The sequence below is a fragment of the Anas platyrhynchos genome, chromosome 25, assembly GCF_047663525.1.
Source record: "Anas platyrhynchos isolate ZD024472 breed Pekin duck chromosome 25, IASCAAS_PekinDuck_T2T, whole genome shotgun sequence".
NCBI classification, from domain to species: domain Eukaryota; kingdom Metazoa; phylum Chordata; class Aves; order Anseriformes; family Anatidae; genus Anas; species Anas platyrhynchos.
Genome location: NC_092611.1, coordinates 5583109 through 5599655, shown reverse-complemented (window position 1 = coordinate 5599655; position 16547 = coordinate 5583109). Strand labels below are relative to the sequence as shown.

The 16547-nt window shown below is 62.2% G+C and overlaps 1 protein-coding gene across 5 annotated transcripts in view; it reads left to right on the top strand.

Annotated features, from left to right (window-relative positions):
* Positions 1-10533: 10533 nt before the first annotated feature.
* IGSF9B (immunoglobulin superfamily member 9B) overlaps positions 10534-16547 on the top strand; it is a 51345-nt gene continuing 45331 nt past the window's right edge. For 4 of the 5 annotated variants that reach the window (XR_005260933.2, XR_005260934.2, XR_011804873.1 and 1 more), the window contains exon 1: positions 10534-10816. Coding sequence is in view for 2 of the 5 variants with exons in the window: in XM_038167642.2 (XP_038023570.2) it covers positions 10753-10816 (64 nt within the window). In the remaining 3 variants the exon portion in view is untranslated. The remainder of the gene's footprint in view (positions 10817-16547) is intronic. The other variant, XM_038167643.2, reaches the window with a different exon arrangement.

The window sequence follows — 16547 nt, the reverse complement described above, 5'->3', positions numbered from 1 at the left end:
TGACCCCTGCACCATTTTCTTGGCTACTCTGTTTTCCCAAGTCGGCGTCAGCTGCTCTTCAAATCAAGGAAAATGCCTGTGGGTTATTTTTTTAAATGGCACTAACTTTGATTTGTAATTAAAACACACTCCATTTAATTAGGAAGGTACCACACAACCTTTAGAAACACGGCTATCTTTATATATTTACTCCCATTGCTTGTGTTTTCCTTGGTGACTCGAGTTCCAATTAAAACCACCTCCTTATTAAACCGTCAGCTCTTAAATAAAACCCAGGAGCTAAAAATACCGCAAGGCCACCGAGTGCCCTCCCCATCCCTTCCCCACACCTCTCCTGCAGATCCCTGGCTCTGTGCTTGCTGTGTTTGTGGGCACAGCACCCATTGCTCCAGGTCCAGCTCCATTCTGCTCCGATGGTCCCTGCCTGCCCCCTGCGATGGGCACGTTGCTCCTGCTTTTTAGGGTTTGCTCCCTGTTAGGGCTTTCAGCTGCTGCGATCTCAATTTCCTGGCTCTTTTCCTTCAAGCTTCTCCGTGCATAATGCAAAAACTTGCTGGGTTCAAATGCACCAAGAGGAACCCAGCTGAGACGGGACAGAGGGGCTGCGATGGCCCCAGCAGCGATGCTGTGGCAGGGAAGATCCTGATGCAAACGTTTTTGGGAAGCCTTTGCTGGGAGGAGGAGGCAGCTTCCATGTGCAAAGCTCGGCTTGATGTGCATCCAGCTGTAATGTGGTGCTTGCCGTTGCTTTAGCAGGACCAGGGGGAACAGTCTGCTTTCGCTCACAACATTTCGGTGTGATACATGCATTTGCAATATAGGAACAATAGCCGTCCTGCCAAGCTAAACATGAGCTGTTCCCCAAGTTGTTGGCATTTTGCTTTTTGCCAAGGGTCTAGAGAGGAGGCGGGTAAACAGCCATTAACTCTTAGCAGCAGCAGAAAGGTAGAATGGAGAAAATGAATCAGAGAGGGAACAGGGCTGGAGGTGAAGGAACCCCCTCCGGCTTGCTTTGACATCAGTGGACGCTGACGGGCTTACCCTTGGGGCCAGAAGGGTTTGGGGCTTTGGGAAACTGAGGCACGGGCTCTACCAGCACCGCAGGGAGATGTAGGGTACCCCAAGGAGCATCCCATTGCCTGGCTTTGGAGCCAAATCCTGCTTGGAGCTGGCTGGGATGGGATGCTGGGCTCGCCCCCCGGGCACGGTGCTCACTGCGCACTCACCGGCGAGGTGATTTCCCAAAGGTGTTGGAAGTTGCCTTAATGCGAGCTGTCAAAATGATGTAAAATCACGCCTGGCGGGCTGTGCGGGCTCCCTCTCTCCCGATACATCGACTGTGACAATTTTGTCAAAGCTCCTTTTTGAAAAGCTGTTTTGACGGGGTGCTAATGGCTCCTTCTTAATCAGGCAGTTGTGAGCGCGGACGTCCCCAAACGCATCGAGCGGAAGGCGCTGCGTTCTGTTATAATTAACAAAAATGATAATAATGGGTTTAAAGGAGAACAATCAAGAGCTGGAGCCTCTCCGAGCTGGGCCACGTTGGCAGCTCGTGCATCCCGGTGATGCTCCCAGTCTGCAGAAGCCCGAGGTGGTGTAAACCCATTTTTGGGAGCATTACGTGGTGCACGCTGCATCTCCAAGGCTTTGCTCGGGGTGGGGGGTACAGGGCTGGGGCTGCCCCTGTGAGCTGCCTCGGCTCACCTTAATAAAATGCCAGGTTAAAAATAAAAATCAATAAACGTCAGATTACCGAGATGGGATTAATATCAATTTTAAAGAGCCCCCCACCATAAATAACTATGCGGCGTAGCCCAGCTAATGAGATTGGGAGCCTCAGCAATCAAGGCGGAGGATTAGAGATGATCGGAATAAATCCCAAATGATGAGGGACGCTTCCAAAGTTTATCCTTGTGAGACCCCACCACCACGGCCATGGATATTGGGGTCTGGGTACCAGGGTCCGGGTACCAGCCTTGCCACCTGGCTGTGGCAGCGGGTGCTCGGTGCCTGCTTGGGCATCGGGGCCAGACACCCCAAAATCTGCAGCACCCTGCTGCTGGTGCACGCCGCGGTCACGTCCCAGCTGTCCTGCAGCATCTTGTGGGTTCCCACCACCCTGGGCTCTGCTCGAGGCTGCAGGGGCACTGGGGGCCCACGAGACAGCGTTTGGACCTTGCCTGAACCCTGCGTGCCCACGGCCACCTCGCCACTACCTTTGGGTGCCCCCAAGCACCTCCTGCAGCCACCCGCGGTCCCCAGCTGTGCTCTCCCTTCCCGCATCCTGGCTTAATCCCCATGTGTGTTTTTAATGTCTCTGCGTGCCTCTAAGCTCTTCCGCACCCAGAGGCCAAATGCTCCTTGTAGGATTCAGACGGCTCCCCTGTGGATTAGATGGGAGGGCTGCAAATTCCTTGTAATTTCTGAGCGCGCGGCTGTGTTATCTGCTCGGGGCTGGTGGGGGCTGCAGGGGCGGCCCCCGCGCGTTTCCCATCCCTGTAACATGTGCCGAGGGTTAGCCAGCGATCCCGTGCCTGGGCTCTGATTGAATTAATCAGCTGGAGCTGGGCACGGGGGGAGATCTGGGGGGGAATTCCCTTAATGCTTGGGGTTGTGTGGTCCTGGAGCTGCGTTCCCTGCTGCCAGATCTCTCCTATGGAGCATCAAATCAGTATCTTCAGGTCCTCGAAGGCTTTTGTCCTAACCATAAAAGCCATGCACGGTGCTAGGGATGGAGAGCACCAAATGAAGGTGTCCCCGTGCATCCTGCACCTTGCTGCACACCGTGGTAACCCCATGGGGCTGCCCAAGATGAGGCAGCGAGGTTTTGGCACCGTGCTTAACACCAGCCCCCGGTGTTTGGGGTGTTGGGGCCGTGGTGTGGGGGCATCCCCAGCGAGGCCACCGCCTCCTCCCCGGGGTGGGAGCGTGGATTTGTCTTTCTGATGCCTCAGTCAATGGCATCGACTGGGCTCGAGCGAGGGATCGATTGTAATTTGGTCGGAGGGCCCCACGCGGGGTGCCAGAGGAGTAATTAGAGCAGCAGGGGCGGCACGGGGCTGGCTGCTGCGAGGTCAGGGTCTGGGGGGGGTGGGAGGCACGTCCTGGGGTCCCTGCGGCAGCCTGGGGGCGGCTCCTGCACCCCCAGCAGCTGGGACACCCCTCGAAGACCCCAGGCTGATGGAAACAAGGGGATTTCCATGGCGAAGGGAATCTCCCAGAAGCTTGGCAAAGAAAAATCATTTCCTTAGCGTGCTGCAGGAGGCTTCCCCCAAAAAGAGGGGTCTGGGGACCCCATGGACCCTGGGAGCAAGTGACAGGGCTCTCAGTGGGGACCAGATCCTGCTGTTTTGGGGGAAATAGATGAAATTTCCCTGCAGCCAAGCAGCCTGAAGCTGGGATGCAATCGATGCTCTGGCACAGAAGCTGTTCTGGCTCTCCCTTGCCCTCGTAGCCTGCAGCTCGCTGGCAGATCCCACCCACACAGAGCCCGGCTGCTGCTTCCAGCGCTGGGGCTGCGCTCCCCCAGCAAGGATTTCTGCCCGTCTGGGCTGCAGGCTTAGCTCCGAGCTGTTCCTCGCAGAAGGGAAGGGGGCTCGTGCCTGATGGACACCCCCAGATTTCTCCTCCCGTGCTTTTTAGGGGATGTTGGCACCGCGCATCCCGGCCAGGCCCTGGGGGATGCTGCACGCAGCCGGGCTGGGAGAAAGGTGGGGGCGGCTTTCGGGGCTGGGTGGGCGGAAGGGAAGGGAAAGGAGGATGTAAACTTGGGGAAAAGGTCAGGCGTGCTATAAATAAGTGGCATCCGGGGAAAAAAATGTCAGCGTGCAGCGGCAGTGACACACAGCAGGGCCCGAGATGGAGAGGGTGCGGTGGCTGCGGTCCGATCCGGGTGATTGTAGGCGTGGGGACTGGGGTAATGGGGTCCTGGGTGGCAGGGCACAAAGGGACTTTCCCCCTGCTCACCAGCCAGGGATGGGACCAGGCTGCTCCTGCTGCTAGGGGAGGCGGAGAGGAGGAGGCTGGGGAGGATGAAGGCGCTAATAGAGACAGATGAGCAGCGCTTTCTGTTAGATGTCCTTATCCATGCTGCTCTAAGAGCTGCCCAGGAGGGATCTGGAGGTGAATTTGGAGGGTCAAAGCACAGCTCTCCTGCTGGCTGGGTGGCTACTGGGGATGCTGCTGCAGCCAAGCAGGGTTTGGACACGCACTGGTTGCAGGCTGTCCCATGGACCAGGCTCTTGGTGCCCCAAAAGCTGTCCTGCTGCTGCCTAATGGGGGAAAAAACATTTCTGGGTTTGGGTGATGGAGCAATGGGTGGGCAAACTGGAACCTCACAGCATCCCCGGGGGGTTTGGGGCTGGGGGCAGGCAGCACCACAGGGTGCTGCAGAGCCTGCTGTGCCCATGCTGCCGCCGGGACATCCCCTGGGCTGCGTGGTGTGCTGGGGGAGCGCCGTGCTCGAAGGCTGATTGCACATTTGTCCCAAAGTGGTGTGACTCGCTGCCTAATCATCCTCCCCAGCAGCCCTCTGAATGCAGGGCTGATTGCTGCCTGCTGCGGGGGGGAGCAGACTCGGGGCCAAGCCCAGCTGTGGGGAAGCGATGCCGGCAGCCGCGCGCTGCTGGCGCCGGTTCAGCGGCGAGCTGAGGACTGGCAAACTCACCCCTCGGGTTCGTGCCTGTCTGGAGCTGTGTCCTGCAGCATCCCGGGGCTTGGGAGGCACAGAGAGAGGGGAAGGAAAAGCTCCCGGCTTCTTGCTCCCCCAAATCAAAACCAGAGGGAGAAGGGCAGGCGGGATGCGGTGCAGTGGGTAACGAGAGCTGCGTTCGTGATTTCTCGCTGGGAATTTCCTCCCCGTCACCGCACTGCAGTGTCACCTGGCTGTCACCTGCAGCCTCCGGGGCTTTTCTGGCTTGGGAAAGGTTTCGGGCTGTGGCTGCAATGCCCTGAGCTCGGAGCAAGGCTGAGCCACGTGCGTTGGGGGGCAGCATGGGGAGCGGGCACGTGGGGTTTCCGTGAGCCCATCCTTGTGGTGTCTGGGCTGCAGCCATTGGGGGGCCGTGGCCTCTTTTCCCTCTGCCTCCGCTCACGTGCGCAGGCAGGAGCAGGCAGCCGGGAGCGTGTTGGCCCTGGGTAATCCCACCCCAGGTCGTTCTGCCCCACAGGAGCTCGTTTGCAGCAGGCACTGATTTGCCCACCCAGCGAGGGGCCGTGTGTCCGTGCCCGGGGCAGAGGGGAAGCAGCACTGGGCTGCAGGGACACAGCTCATCCCTCCTGCAGGTCCAGCTCTCCATGCAGCCCCCAGGCTGCTCCTTTTTCTGGGGACTATCTGCAGAATTTCTGGCTATGCAGTGCTGGGGAAAGCCCTGAGACCCCTCTCAGCCCCCCGCGGTGCCCCTGCTTAGGGCCACTTGCAGCCTCCTCTTTGCAGCAGCATCACTGCAGCAAGGATGTGCGCGGCTCCAGCCCCCCACCGCCTGCTCCCCTCCGAACAAAGGCGGCTCTGAGCCTCCCCTGCCTCTTGGCACGCTACAACAGAGCCCTTCTCTCCGGCAGCAAAAGCCCTTTCCAATCCCCGAGCCTGCTGCAGCCCCCTTCCCTTCCCCAGCTCCCTCCTCCCCGCTTCCCCAGCCAGCCCTGCCACCTGCTTGTCCCCATCCCGTTTTTTTGGGGATCTGGAGGACCTGATCCCCTTTTTTGGGGGGATCCAGAGGACCTGACCGCGGGGGCTGGGGAGCCTGGCTGCAGCCTGCAGCAAGGAGCGGCGCGGGGGGAGCGCTCCTGCCACCGGTAATTACCGGAGAGGCTGCTGCCACATGATTAGGGGACGTCAGCAGAGTGTGTCACTGCTGATGCCACGCTGCATGTGCAGGGGCTGGAGAGGGTGCCAGGGCGAGAGGTTGGAGCACGGGGGCTCGGCGCTGAGCCAGCCCACATGCCCACCCTTCAGCGAGTCACCCGAGCCTCAGTTTCCCCACAGAAGCTCACTGCGCTCCCCCCTCCCCGAGGAGAGCTGCACGCTCCTGGCTTTTTTTGGGGGGATGTTCTAGGGGAAGCCAGGACAAGGTGTCGTTACTCACGGCGATGACAGCGCCGATGACAAGTCCCCAGCCTCCAGGAGCACGTGCTGTGCCCATGCTCCTCGCGTGGGGCTGCCTTCCCCGTGCCAAGAGGCCCAGTGAGTAACGGGGTGGGCGGCAGCGCTGGGGTGCTGAGTGGGAGCAGGAGCTTCTGCACAGCGAAAGCTGGAAAAAAATTGCCCCATCTGGGGGCAAACCCTGACCCGTGGGCTGGGTGGGGGTCTCCTGCCCCCCCAGGCTGCCTCTGCTCCAGCCCAAGGTCCTGTGGAGCTGAGCCCGGTGGCTTTGGGTCTCCCCAAAAAGTTGGGGTGCGGCTGCTGAGCCCGTCCCCAGGGTGGGGACACCTCACAGCTGGGGCTGCAGAGAGCTGTGCTTTGGCTGGAGAGGTGCTCGAGGAGATAAGGATGGGGTATGGTGTTCCGGGAGCCAGATCCTTCTCGGAGGTTAATAAGACAAGACAGGCAATTGCTGCTGCTTGATACAGGGAGCGTCGTGTGAGTGAGTCTATTAGTGGGCTGATGAGTAATCAGCTACGTTGGAGACCTGCTAACGGGAGGGAAAAGTTGTTAACGTGACTCAGCTGACCCCTCTCCGCAGAAGTTAGCGTGTCTTTTCTGAAATACCGCAGGTGGATTGCTCCACGCCTTGGGCACACAGCCGGGAAGGCATGGCAGGATCTTCCTCCTAGCTTGCCAGCTGGAGTCACGCGCCGGCGATGAGCCACCGGGAGAGGCGAGGGGCCGGCAGCTCTCCAGCCTAACCCCAGCCCCGAGCCCGTCTGCCTGCTCAGCCTCCGGCAGCTCCAGCGAGGAGCTTTTCAGTGTTTCCAGCCCCGCTGCGCTGGCAGCGATGCTTCGGGCTGGCTCAGCACTTCAGCTCCTGTCCTCCCGCGTGCCTGGGGTGGGGATGGGGCAGGCTCCCTCCTCCCGGTCCCCTCCCGGAGCAGGGAGGAGGTGACAGCTGGGCGATGTGGGATGCTGTGAGACACCGAGTCCCACTTTCCAAATGTGGGCCGTTGCCTCCCGAAGTGCAGGAGGCAGCTCTCCCGGGAGATCAGGTGTTGTGAGACTCGTGACTGTACCATGCAAATGCTGGGGGCTGTGAATAAGCACGTACTTGTGCTCCACGGGGGCTGGAGATGCCGTGGTCCAGGAGGCACAGCCCGGGGCTCGTGCTCCCCGGCCGGGTCACGGCACAAGGGGCTGGAAGCAGAGCCACAGGCACCGGCACCCCAGGAGATGCTGTTTGCAGGTCAGCCCCTCTCCAAGCAGGCAGGTTAATCAAGATCAGGGCTTACATAAAGCACGCTGGGTCTCCTCCTGCAGTCCATGCCCTCGCCTTACCACAGAGCCTCCCTAGGGTCAGCTTTTTTATTATTTTTGCAGCCCCAAATGGAGGGCTGAACCCAAAGCTCGCTGCTCCGAGGGCTGGCCAATGCTGAATTTCTAGCCTCAACCTGCAGCCCATTCCTGTTTTTCTGGTGGTACCCAGCCCTGTTTCCTCCTCCCTTGATCCCAGGATCCCAGGAGCCAGGTCGCGGGGAGCTGGCAGCAGGACGTGGCCCCAGTGCCCTGCGTGCGATGGGGAGAGGCGCGTCCCCAAAGTCTCTTGGCTCGAGCAGCGCTCTTGTGCTAGCTTGAGGATTCCTTCCTCTTCCAACTGTCAGAGCACTGAAAAAAGAAAGAAAATAAATAAAAAGCAATGACATTTTTATCCCTCTTGTTAGGCAAAGTGGTAAATTTATCGCTGGGCAGTTGTCAAGTGACTCAGCCGTACGCAGCAGGCTCTGCTCTCCGTGGCTGCTCAAGGGGCAGAGGGGAAGGGCTGTCACCGGGTGCTGCCCTATAGTGAGACCTTTTTCCCCTTTTTTGTGGCCTTCTGAGCTGGGGAACAGCGGGGGTCCCCAGCCCAGCGGCGTGAAGGATGGATACCAGCAGAAAGCTGCTCCCAAAGCTGCTCCCCTTGGGAAGAGACACGCTTTGCCTGCGGGGTGGGGAGGTGCTGATCCATGGTGGTGGCACTGCTGTGCCCTGCAGGGACGTGTCCTGGGCCTAGAGGTGTGTGTATGGCCAGGCTGGGTCTGACCCCGGGCACAGGTGGGCTGGCAGCTCCCTTGGGGCCGAGGGTCCGGGCACTTCTTGCCTTGCCTGCTGCCTTCACCCGCACCCGGCTCCGGCACAGCCGAGCGGTGGGAAAGTACACGGAGTGCCCTGCTCATGTAAATAAACCCGGCTATAAATAGAGAGGGAGAGAAGTGTGAAAACAGTGGGGAAGGGATTTTATAAAACTAGCAAATTAGTCTGGAAAAACAAGGGTGTGAACCGGCAGCCGCGCTCCAACCCGAGCCCATATTTCCAGTTCCTTGATGGATGATGGGGCCGCGGTTGGGCGCGCGGCTTGGGGAGGTGCGGGGCTGGGTCACCCCCATCCATCACGGGCAAACACCTCTCCTGGTGCTTCCCACCTCAGAATCTATTGGCGTGTGTAATCAATGCCCTCGGTGCTTATTTTGTTCTTTTTTTCAAATTATGGAGAAGCCCAACTAAAGCCATAAAATCTGGTGACGCTGACCAGAGCGTGGTGCCCTTGCAGATGGGCTGGGCTTTCGCTCCCGAGCGCGCAGCACCAGCTCTCCTGTGCAGATTTGCAAGCTTTCACTTCAGACCTGAGGGCTTGGAGCTGAGTCAGGCTCTTCGGAGGTCAGGGGTTTTGCTGGGGAAGCAAACTGCCGGGAAGTCTGCACGAGCTGGGGCAGTGGTGCCACCCCCACGGTGCTCACCAGTGTCACCGTGACCAGGGCATAGGATGCTCCCCACTCTCCCCGGACCCTGTGTCCCCTCGTTTTCCTCCTCGCTAGGGCACGCATGGGAAGAAGAAGGGGGAGAGCAGCAGCTGCTCAAAGCTCTTTCCAGATCCTCTCCCGATGGCGTGAGCATCAGGACCTGGTGAGTGCTGGGGACAAGACCGTGCCAGGCTGTCCCCTCCCAGGCTGCCTGCCACCCCGGGGAGGTTCAGTGTCCCATTTCTGTCACTGTCACGCTCCTGTTCACCCAGGTCTCATCGCCAGAGGTTTGCCAAGAGGAGAGGGATCCCATGGACCCGTTCCTGCCATTTTTTGCGCTCTTCCAAAGGTGACACGGGCAGTGCAGGTGGCGGTGACCGAGCTACAGCGGGCAGGTGGCACAGCTGGTGCCAGGGGTGGCGTTGGCACCGAGCTGTGGTGCCAATGGTGATGGTTCTGGGGTGATGGGTGCACGTCATGCCAAGCTGGGGCTGGGGCACAGGTGACAGTGAGATGGCACGGCAGGGTGGTGACACTGAACCAGCACAGTGACGTGGGGACACACACAGCTGGTGGCAGGGATATGGGCCCGTGTAGGGTGGCAGAGCCAGGTGGCAGGGCTGGTGGCTGGCAGGGTGGCACAGGGGGACAGGGAGGTGGCACTGCTTGGGATGAGGTGGCACATCTGGAGATGGGGGAGACACCATGAGGGGACAGGTGGCATGTTAGGGACAAGGGGGTGGCAGGGGACATATTTGGGACCAGGAGAGGACACGTTTGGGGATGGAGGGGACACATCTGGGGATAGAGGGGGACACATTTGGGGGTGGGGGGACGGGAGGGGATGTATGTGGGGATGGAGGGGACACGCTTGGGGATGGGGGAGGACAGAAGGGCACACATTTGGGGGACAGGAGGGGACATATCTGGGGATAGAGGGGACACGTTTAGGGGACAGAAGGGGACATGTGGGGATAGAGGGGATATATTTGGGGATGGAGGGGACATATTTGGGGACGGAGGGTGCAGAAAGGGACAGATTTGGGGACAGCAGGGGACCCATTTGGCGATGGAGGGCACATCTGGGGACAGAGGGGACACGTTTGGGGGCCAGGAGGGGACACGTGGAGATGGAGGGGACATATCTGGGGAGGGAGGGGACAGGAAGGGACAGATTTGGGGACAAGAGGGGACACATCTGGGGCCAGGAGGGGACACATTTGGGGACTGGGGGGGGCAGTAGGGGACACATTTGGCGATGGAGGACACATCTGGGCACATAGGGGACACATCTGGGGACGGAGAGGACACCTTTGGGGCCAGGAGGGGACACACCCGGGTACAGAGGGGACAAATTTGGACCGGGGGGGGGGGCAGCAGGGGACACATTCGGGCACGGAGGGGACGCAGGGGACACAGCGGGCGGCAGCAGCCCGGTCCCCGCAGCGCACCGCCCGGGCACTGCGCACCAGACTGCGGCGCACGGAGAAGGAGGGGGGGGGGGGGGGACCCGCGGGGCGCGCGCGCGCGCGCACCAGCCAACCCACCTTGAACCGGGGGGGGCCCCCCCGGATTTTTTTGGCCGACCAATCGCCTCCCACTCCGCCGGGGGGCCGGGCCAATGGCGGGCCGGCGGGGGCGGCACCGAGCGGCTAAAGGGGCCGGGGTTAGGCTGCGCCCCCCGCGCCGGGCGGCGGAGGCAGGTGCGGCACCGGCACCGGCACCGGCGGGATGGGAGCAGCGGCGGCGGCCGGTGGCCGGCCCTGAGCCGCCCCCTCCGGCCCCACCGGCCCCGGGGAGCCCTGTCCCGGCCCGGCCAAGCCCGCCCCGCCCCGGCCGGGCCGCCCGGCGGGCGGAAGATGCGGCGCACCGGGGGCCGGTAGTACTATGATTTGGTATGTGGCCGCTTTGGTTGCAAGTGTGCTCGGCGCCCGCGGGGTGCCCGTGCAAGGTGAGTGTGCGGGGGGGGGGACCCGGAGGGGTGGCGGGCTGGTCCTTGGCATGCACTGGTTGGGAGCGGGGAGATTGCGCCCGGATTGCGCCCGGGGGTTGCGCACGGATTGCGCCGGGGTTTTGCGCCCCGGTTGCGCCCGGAGCTCGCACCGTGCTCCGCAGCTTGCGGCGGGGTTTTGCGGCCGGGGGGGGCTTGCGGCTGGTTGCGGCTCGGGATGGGGCCGGTTTTCCTCGCTGCTGGTGCATGGCGAGCGCTGGGCGCGGTGCGGGTCTCGGTGCTTTTTATTTCCCCCCTCCTTTAGGAAAAAAGATAAATGAAGGGGTTGTGTGCTGCCAGGGCTTTGCGCCGGGTGCATCTCCTGAAGGCGCTGCTCGTTTTTGCTGTGACCTCCCAGAGGGCAGCGGCTGCGAGTCGGGAAGTTTAGGAGACATCAGCCTGCAACAGCGCCGAGCTGCGCTGGTGTCGGGCTCCGGGCGCTGGGATGCTGCAAATGCTGCGTGTGTGTGTCTGCGTCTGCTCCCCGGGCTCGGAAATTTGCTTTGGAAGAAGTTAATCGGGGCGAGTCCTCGCTGGGGACACGGCTGGCTGGGTGCAGGGACAGGCAGGGTGTCCCCAGGGGGTGCGTGTCCCCCGGGGGTCTCTTGCTCCCCGTTTTTTCCTTCCAGCCTCCTTGGGGAGCAGGACGGAGCTCGCCCTTCTCTGCAGGGCTGTGCAAGGGGAGGCTGGGAGAGCGAGGAGAAATGCAGAGGGGATTCAGTGCCTGCCCTCTCTGCTTCCCCTGCAGTACCCTGGCGAGGTCAGCGCTTCCTTCTGCAGCCTTTGGGGGTGATTTTTGCCCCCCCCACGTCCCTGCCATCCTTCCTCCTCCCCTCCCAGGGTGGCTGCAGCACCAAGCAGGGGAAAGCGAGGCACAGGGTTGTCCAAGGTCAGGAAGGAGACAGCAGCAGGGGATCACCCTGCTTTTCCTGCTCTGCCTTCCCTCCCGTCAGCCGCCAGCCCCCAGCCATCCCTGCAGGTAGCAGGTGAGCTGCGAGCTGCCTCCTCTCTCCTGCTGCTGCTGCAGCACCGGCTCCCAGCCCTGCCGGCCTCCCCAAACCCCTGGGCACACCGCAGCCCACCCGTGGGGCTCCCCAACCGCGGGTTTATGCGGGATGGGGGTCAGGATGGGGCTGCCCTAATGGGGTTGGGGGCTCCCCGGCAGGGTGGGCTGCAGGGGCGTGCGTACGGCGAGGCGTGTACGTGATGAATGAGTGTGCCGTGAGTAATGCGTGGGTGGGCGCAGCGGGAGAGGGGGCGCTGCGGGCCAGCGCGTCCCCCGCGGGGACACGGCGCGGAGACATCACCCCCAAGCAGGGGCTGGAGCAGGAGAGCAGGGGTTTTATGGTGGGGGTGCCCCCCCCCAGTTCTTCCTAAGCACCCTGGTGGGGGTGTAGGGTGCTGGGGAGCCGTGTGTGAGGGTGGGAAGCAGGGACACACGTGGGTGGCTGTCACCCCGCATCGCTCAGCAGCGGCTGGGGATGATGTTTGCAGGGGATGTGGCTGCGGGGAGGGAGCCTGCAGCGTGTGCCGAGCTGCCTGGCTGGTGGCAGTGCCCCGTGGGTCTGCTGGTGTCCTGGTGGCCGTGGGTGTCCCCTGGGCATGCTGCGTGGCTCTGCCCCGTGCCGGGCTCTGCTGCGGTGCTGTCCCCGTGGTGTGTCCGTCCTGAGTCACTGCGCCCTGGGCGTGCGGGCAGAGCGAGCCAGAGCTGCGGCGTGCTGTCCTGCCAGGCTGGTGATGCTCTCAGGCTGAGATCTCCCTCTGCACACTGAACACGGTGCTGTTTTTGACACCCCCAGGCTCTGTTTCAGCCCTCCCTGCCTTGCTGGGAGAGGTGCCCTTCCTCCCTCTGCCTCCTCTTCCTCGCAGAGCTGGGCAGAAGCATGGTGCCTTGCAGCCCTGCTGTCCCCGGGCAGTCCCCTGGCTTGGCGAGGCTCTCTGAGGGCTTTCCAGGCGTTAATCCGCTCAGAGAGCACACGTTATCCCCTCTTACAGCTTGGGGGAGGAGAGCGGGGACGTGCCCGTGCCAGGGCGCATCGGGAGTGGGTGTCAGGGGGAGGTTTAGAGGGGGCCCGTCCTCCTGGCGTTCCCGTGGCGCTGTGACACCGGGGCTTTCCTCCCTCTCCCGCCAGTGCGACATGGCAGAGATGCTCATGGGCACGGCGTGCCGAAGGGTGGCTTGGTTTTGGGCAAGGCTGCCGTCGAGGGGACCACCCGGCCCATGGCAGTGACCTTGGCTCGGGGAGATACTTGCTTACCCGTGGCGGTGCCGCATCCAGCGGGCTGCCGCTGCTCTCCCCGTGCCTCCCTGGCAAGGGGATGGCTTGGCACTGGCGCTGGCCAGTGGGGGCTTGGCCCGGCTCCCTTTTTTTTTTTTTTTTTTTTAATAATTTCCTGGAGGATTTTTTGCTCCTCTTGACCTGTTGGATGGAAGGGCAGGGAGGGGCGCGTGCGCCGTGGCGCTCGGCGGCGGATTCTTGCGGTGATGCTTTTCTGGCTTGGTTGCCTTTCGGCATGGACGATGCGGCTTCCCCCGTGCTGGGAGGACTCTGCAAGCCTGCGTTCCCCTCCGGAGCTGCTGCAGGACAGGTCAGAGCATTCACCTCCCTGCTGGAGGGTGGCAGTGAGGCCCTGGAGCTGGGCGAGCAGCCGGCACGGTCCCTTCCCGCACGGATGGAGGAGCCTCTCCCCCTTCCCTTCCCTGTTGCAGGCATCTCCCGAGCCCGAGGCCCTCGGTGACCAGCTGGCCTCAGAAAAACAACTCCGTTTCTCCTGCTTCCTGCTGGAGAGGCTGGCATTGGTGGGAGGATTGCCTGAGCCAGGAACAGCGTGATTCAGGAGCTGCTGGCGGGCGGCTCGGCTGTCAGCACGCCGAGTGCTCGCACCAGAGTTAGGAGCCGGAGGATGGTGACAGTGGCGGGGCGGTGGCACCGGGGCGCGGGGCTGCCGTGGGTGTGCGGGCAGCAGATGCAGCAGCAGGTCTCCCCCGGGGCCGTTCTGCTGCAGCAGCTGCTCGGGGAGCTGCTGGTTGTTGCTGGGAGATGGCTCCCGGGAGGTGCCCAGATGCTGGTGTTGAGCACGGGGACACCTCGGCTCTGATTCCTCCTGGTGGGATGGTGCTGGGGCGATGGGGATGGCAATGGGGTGATGGGGACGGTGCTGTCACCACCAGCAGGTCACCTTGTGTGCTTCATCCCTGCACCCCAATGGGTGGCACAGTGTTGGGTGCGCACCCATGGGTGCTGATGGGCACCATCCCACCGGTGTCATCGCTGTGGGGCAGCACCCAGGTTCGGGATGGCACCGGCTGCTGCACGGGCTGTCCCTTGTCCCCAGGACGGGGTTCAAGCTCGCCGCCAAGCTGCTGATCCCGCGCCGCCGCCGCCTCTCCCTGCGTGACCTTGAGGCGAGTCGCTTGACCTCCGTGCGGCACAGTCCGTCCATCTGGAAAATTGGGTTTAAAAAGCAGGAATCTGGCTGAAAAAAAAGCAGATGCTGCTTTGAAGCTGGGGGAAGGGGAGCGGGCTGCGTGGTGGCTGCCCAGGGGGGACAGACGGATGCTCTTGGGGGGCTGCGAGCACCCCTGGGTGCACGGGGGGTGCTGTGCTTGTGGCTTGCAGGGTTGGGCTGCTTCTCGGGGTGGTTTCCAGAGCAGCTCCTCACAGCTTTCTGACTTCTGTGTGCATCCTGTGCCCTGCAGAGCTGCATCCCCAGCTGGTGTCCCGGTGCCAGCCCCTCCTGGCCCAGCATCGCTGGCTGCTTCAGGGCTCCTCAGCCTCTGCTTGTCCTTGGGGCGACCCTGCTCTTCCCTGGGATGATTTCTGCTGGCCCCATCCTCCATGGGATGGGTCCTGCAAGCACATCCGAAGGGATATCCCCCAATTTTACAGCCAAGCCTCGTGCCGTGTGGGACAGGAGGGACTGAAAGCCCGGATCTGGGTGGCCCCAGCCTCGTTGGGAGCCCCGTGATGGCATCGTCTTACGTGATGGCAGCCTTCCCTCTCCCGTTGGGATGTGTTCAACTCCACCTCCACATCTTGTATTCCTGCCTCCTGGCACACTGTGTGCTTTTATTTTTCCTGGATCCGCTCTGATGACGAAGCCTGTTGATTGCTTGTTTTTCTTTACGAAGCACCCCCAGCTTGGTGTGAGCTGCTGCTCTAGGGGGGCACTTGGGGTTTGCATCCCAGCCGTGGCGCTCGCTGCTGACCCCGTTTTGAAGCCCCAGGTTAAGTCTCGAACCCCCCTGAACTTGGCTGGGAAAATCAAGCGCGTTTAAAAATACCCTTTCTGTTTGTGCTCTGTTTCTTCTGGCATCTGCGGGTTGTTTTCAAGCATTTCTCCACAAATGTGAGGGTGAGAATCACTTCTTTTAATGGAAAGCTGCAGTCTCCATTATTTATACGCTTCCAGGAGCTGGGGCGGCGAGGGAAGCCTGAATGTGGTGGGGTCGGGAGCAGCACCTGGGCTGGGTTTGTGGGTTGGGAAGGGGCAGAGCCCGTGTCCCTGACCCATTGGTGACCCAATGGGGTGCCCCATTGCTTCCTGATGGGCACAGAGCTGGGTGCTGTCCCCATTCCCCTCTGGAAGTGGGGACACAAAGGGGATTCCTGCGTGCCCATCCTTGGCGTTCAGCCCTGGAGTGGGGAACCCATGTCTGGGACCTTCATTTTGGGTGTAAAAGTGCAAATCTGGAGGCAGCAGAGCTGATTTGGGGGATGCTGGGGGCTTGTTTGCTGTGCTGCCCATCGGCCAGCTTTGGCTGTGTGAGGATGAGCGCAGCCACGCGCCGTCACCCGCCGGCCTGTGCAGGGGACACCGGCGCTGCGAGCTGCCAGCACTGACCTATTTTTCCTCCACGCACGTTCTGGCGCTTGCAATCCCGAGGCCATGGGTGTTTGGTGAGCGCTGGGCCTTTGGGTGAGGGGGGAGCTGCTTGGGGTCACCTTTGGGGGACCCAGGAGCGAGTGGCTTCCAAGCAGGGGCTCCCCAGGGCCCATCCCCGTGGTGTCTGGGCATGTGGCAGTGGTTACCCTCACAGGCAGCGTGCTTTGTGTCTCTGCAAGCTCAGCTGTGTGCGCATCGATGCTCTGCTGGGCTTTTAGGAGTTGAAAACTGTCCTGTCCCTCGGGGCTGCTGGGCTTGGGTAGGAGCAGGGCGCCGGGGATGGAGCTGGGGAGCACAGGGGTTCAGGCTGGCTGCCTCCTGCTGCCTCAGTGAGTGGTCGGTGGGGAGGTTTTGTCCTCTGTCACCGGTGGAAAGCGGGGACACTGTCCCTTGGAAGGTCGTGGATGGTGCTGCGGCACCCGGCGGGGTGCTGGGGACCCGCTGGGCCGAGACAGCCGCCCGCGCCGGGGAGGCAGGGCGAGCGCTGTCCTTGGATGCTCTTGAGCTGCACGTGACAGCTGCCGTCCCCGCTCGGCGCAGGGGGGCTGTGGGCAGCCGGGGGGGGGAAATCCCAGTGCTCCCAGTGCCGTCTCAGCTCCTGCTGGGAGGCTGGCTGCATCCCAAGGCTGCGCTGGTACCCGTCCCCTCCTGCTGCCGCAGCCGGGCACGTGCGGGTGGGAGCAAGGGCAGGGGAGCTGGGGGTGCTGGCGAGGTCCTGGGGGTGCTGACGAGGTCCCTGTGGTGCTGTTGGTGCTGGGCTGGATCCTTGCAGCTCTTCACCATCTGGGCAGAGCCGATGCTGTCT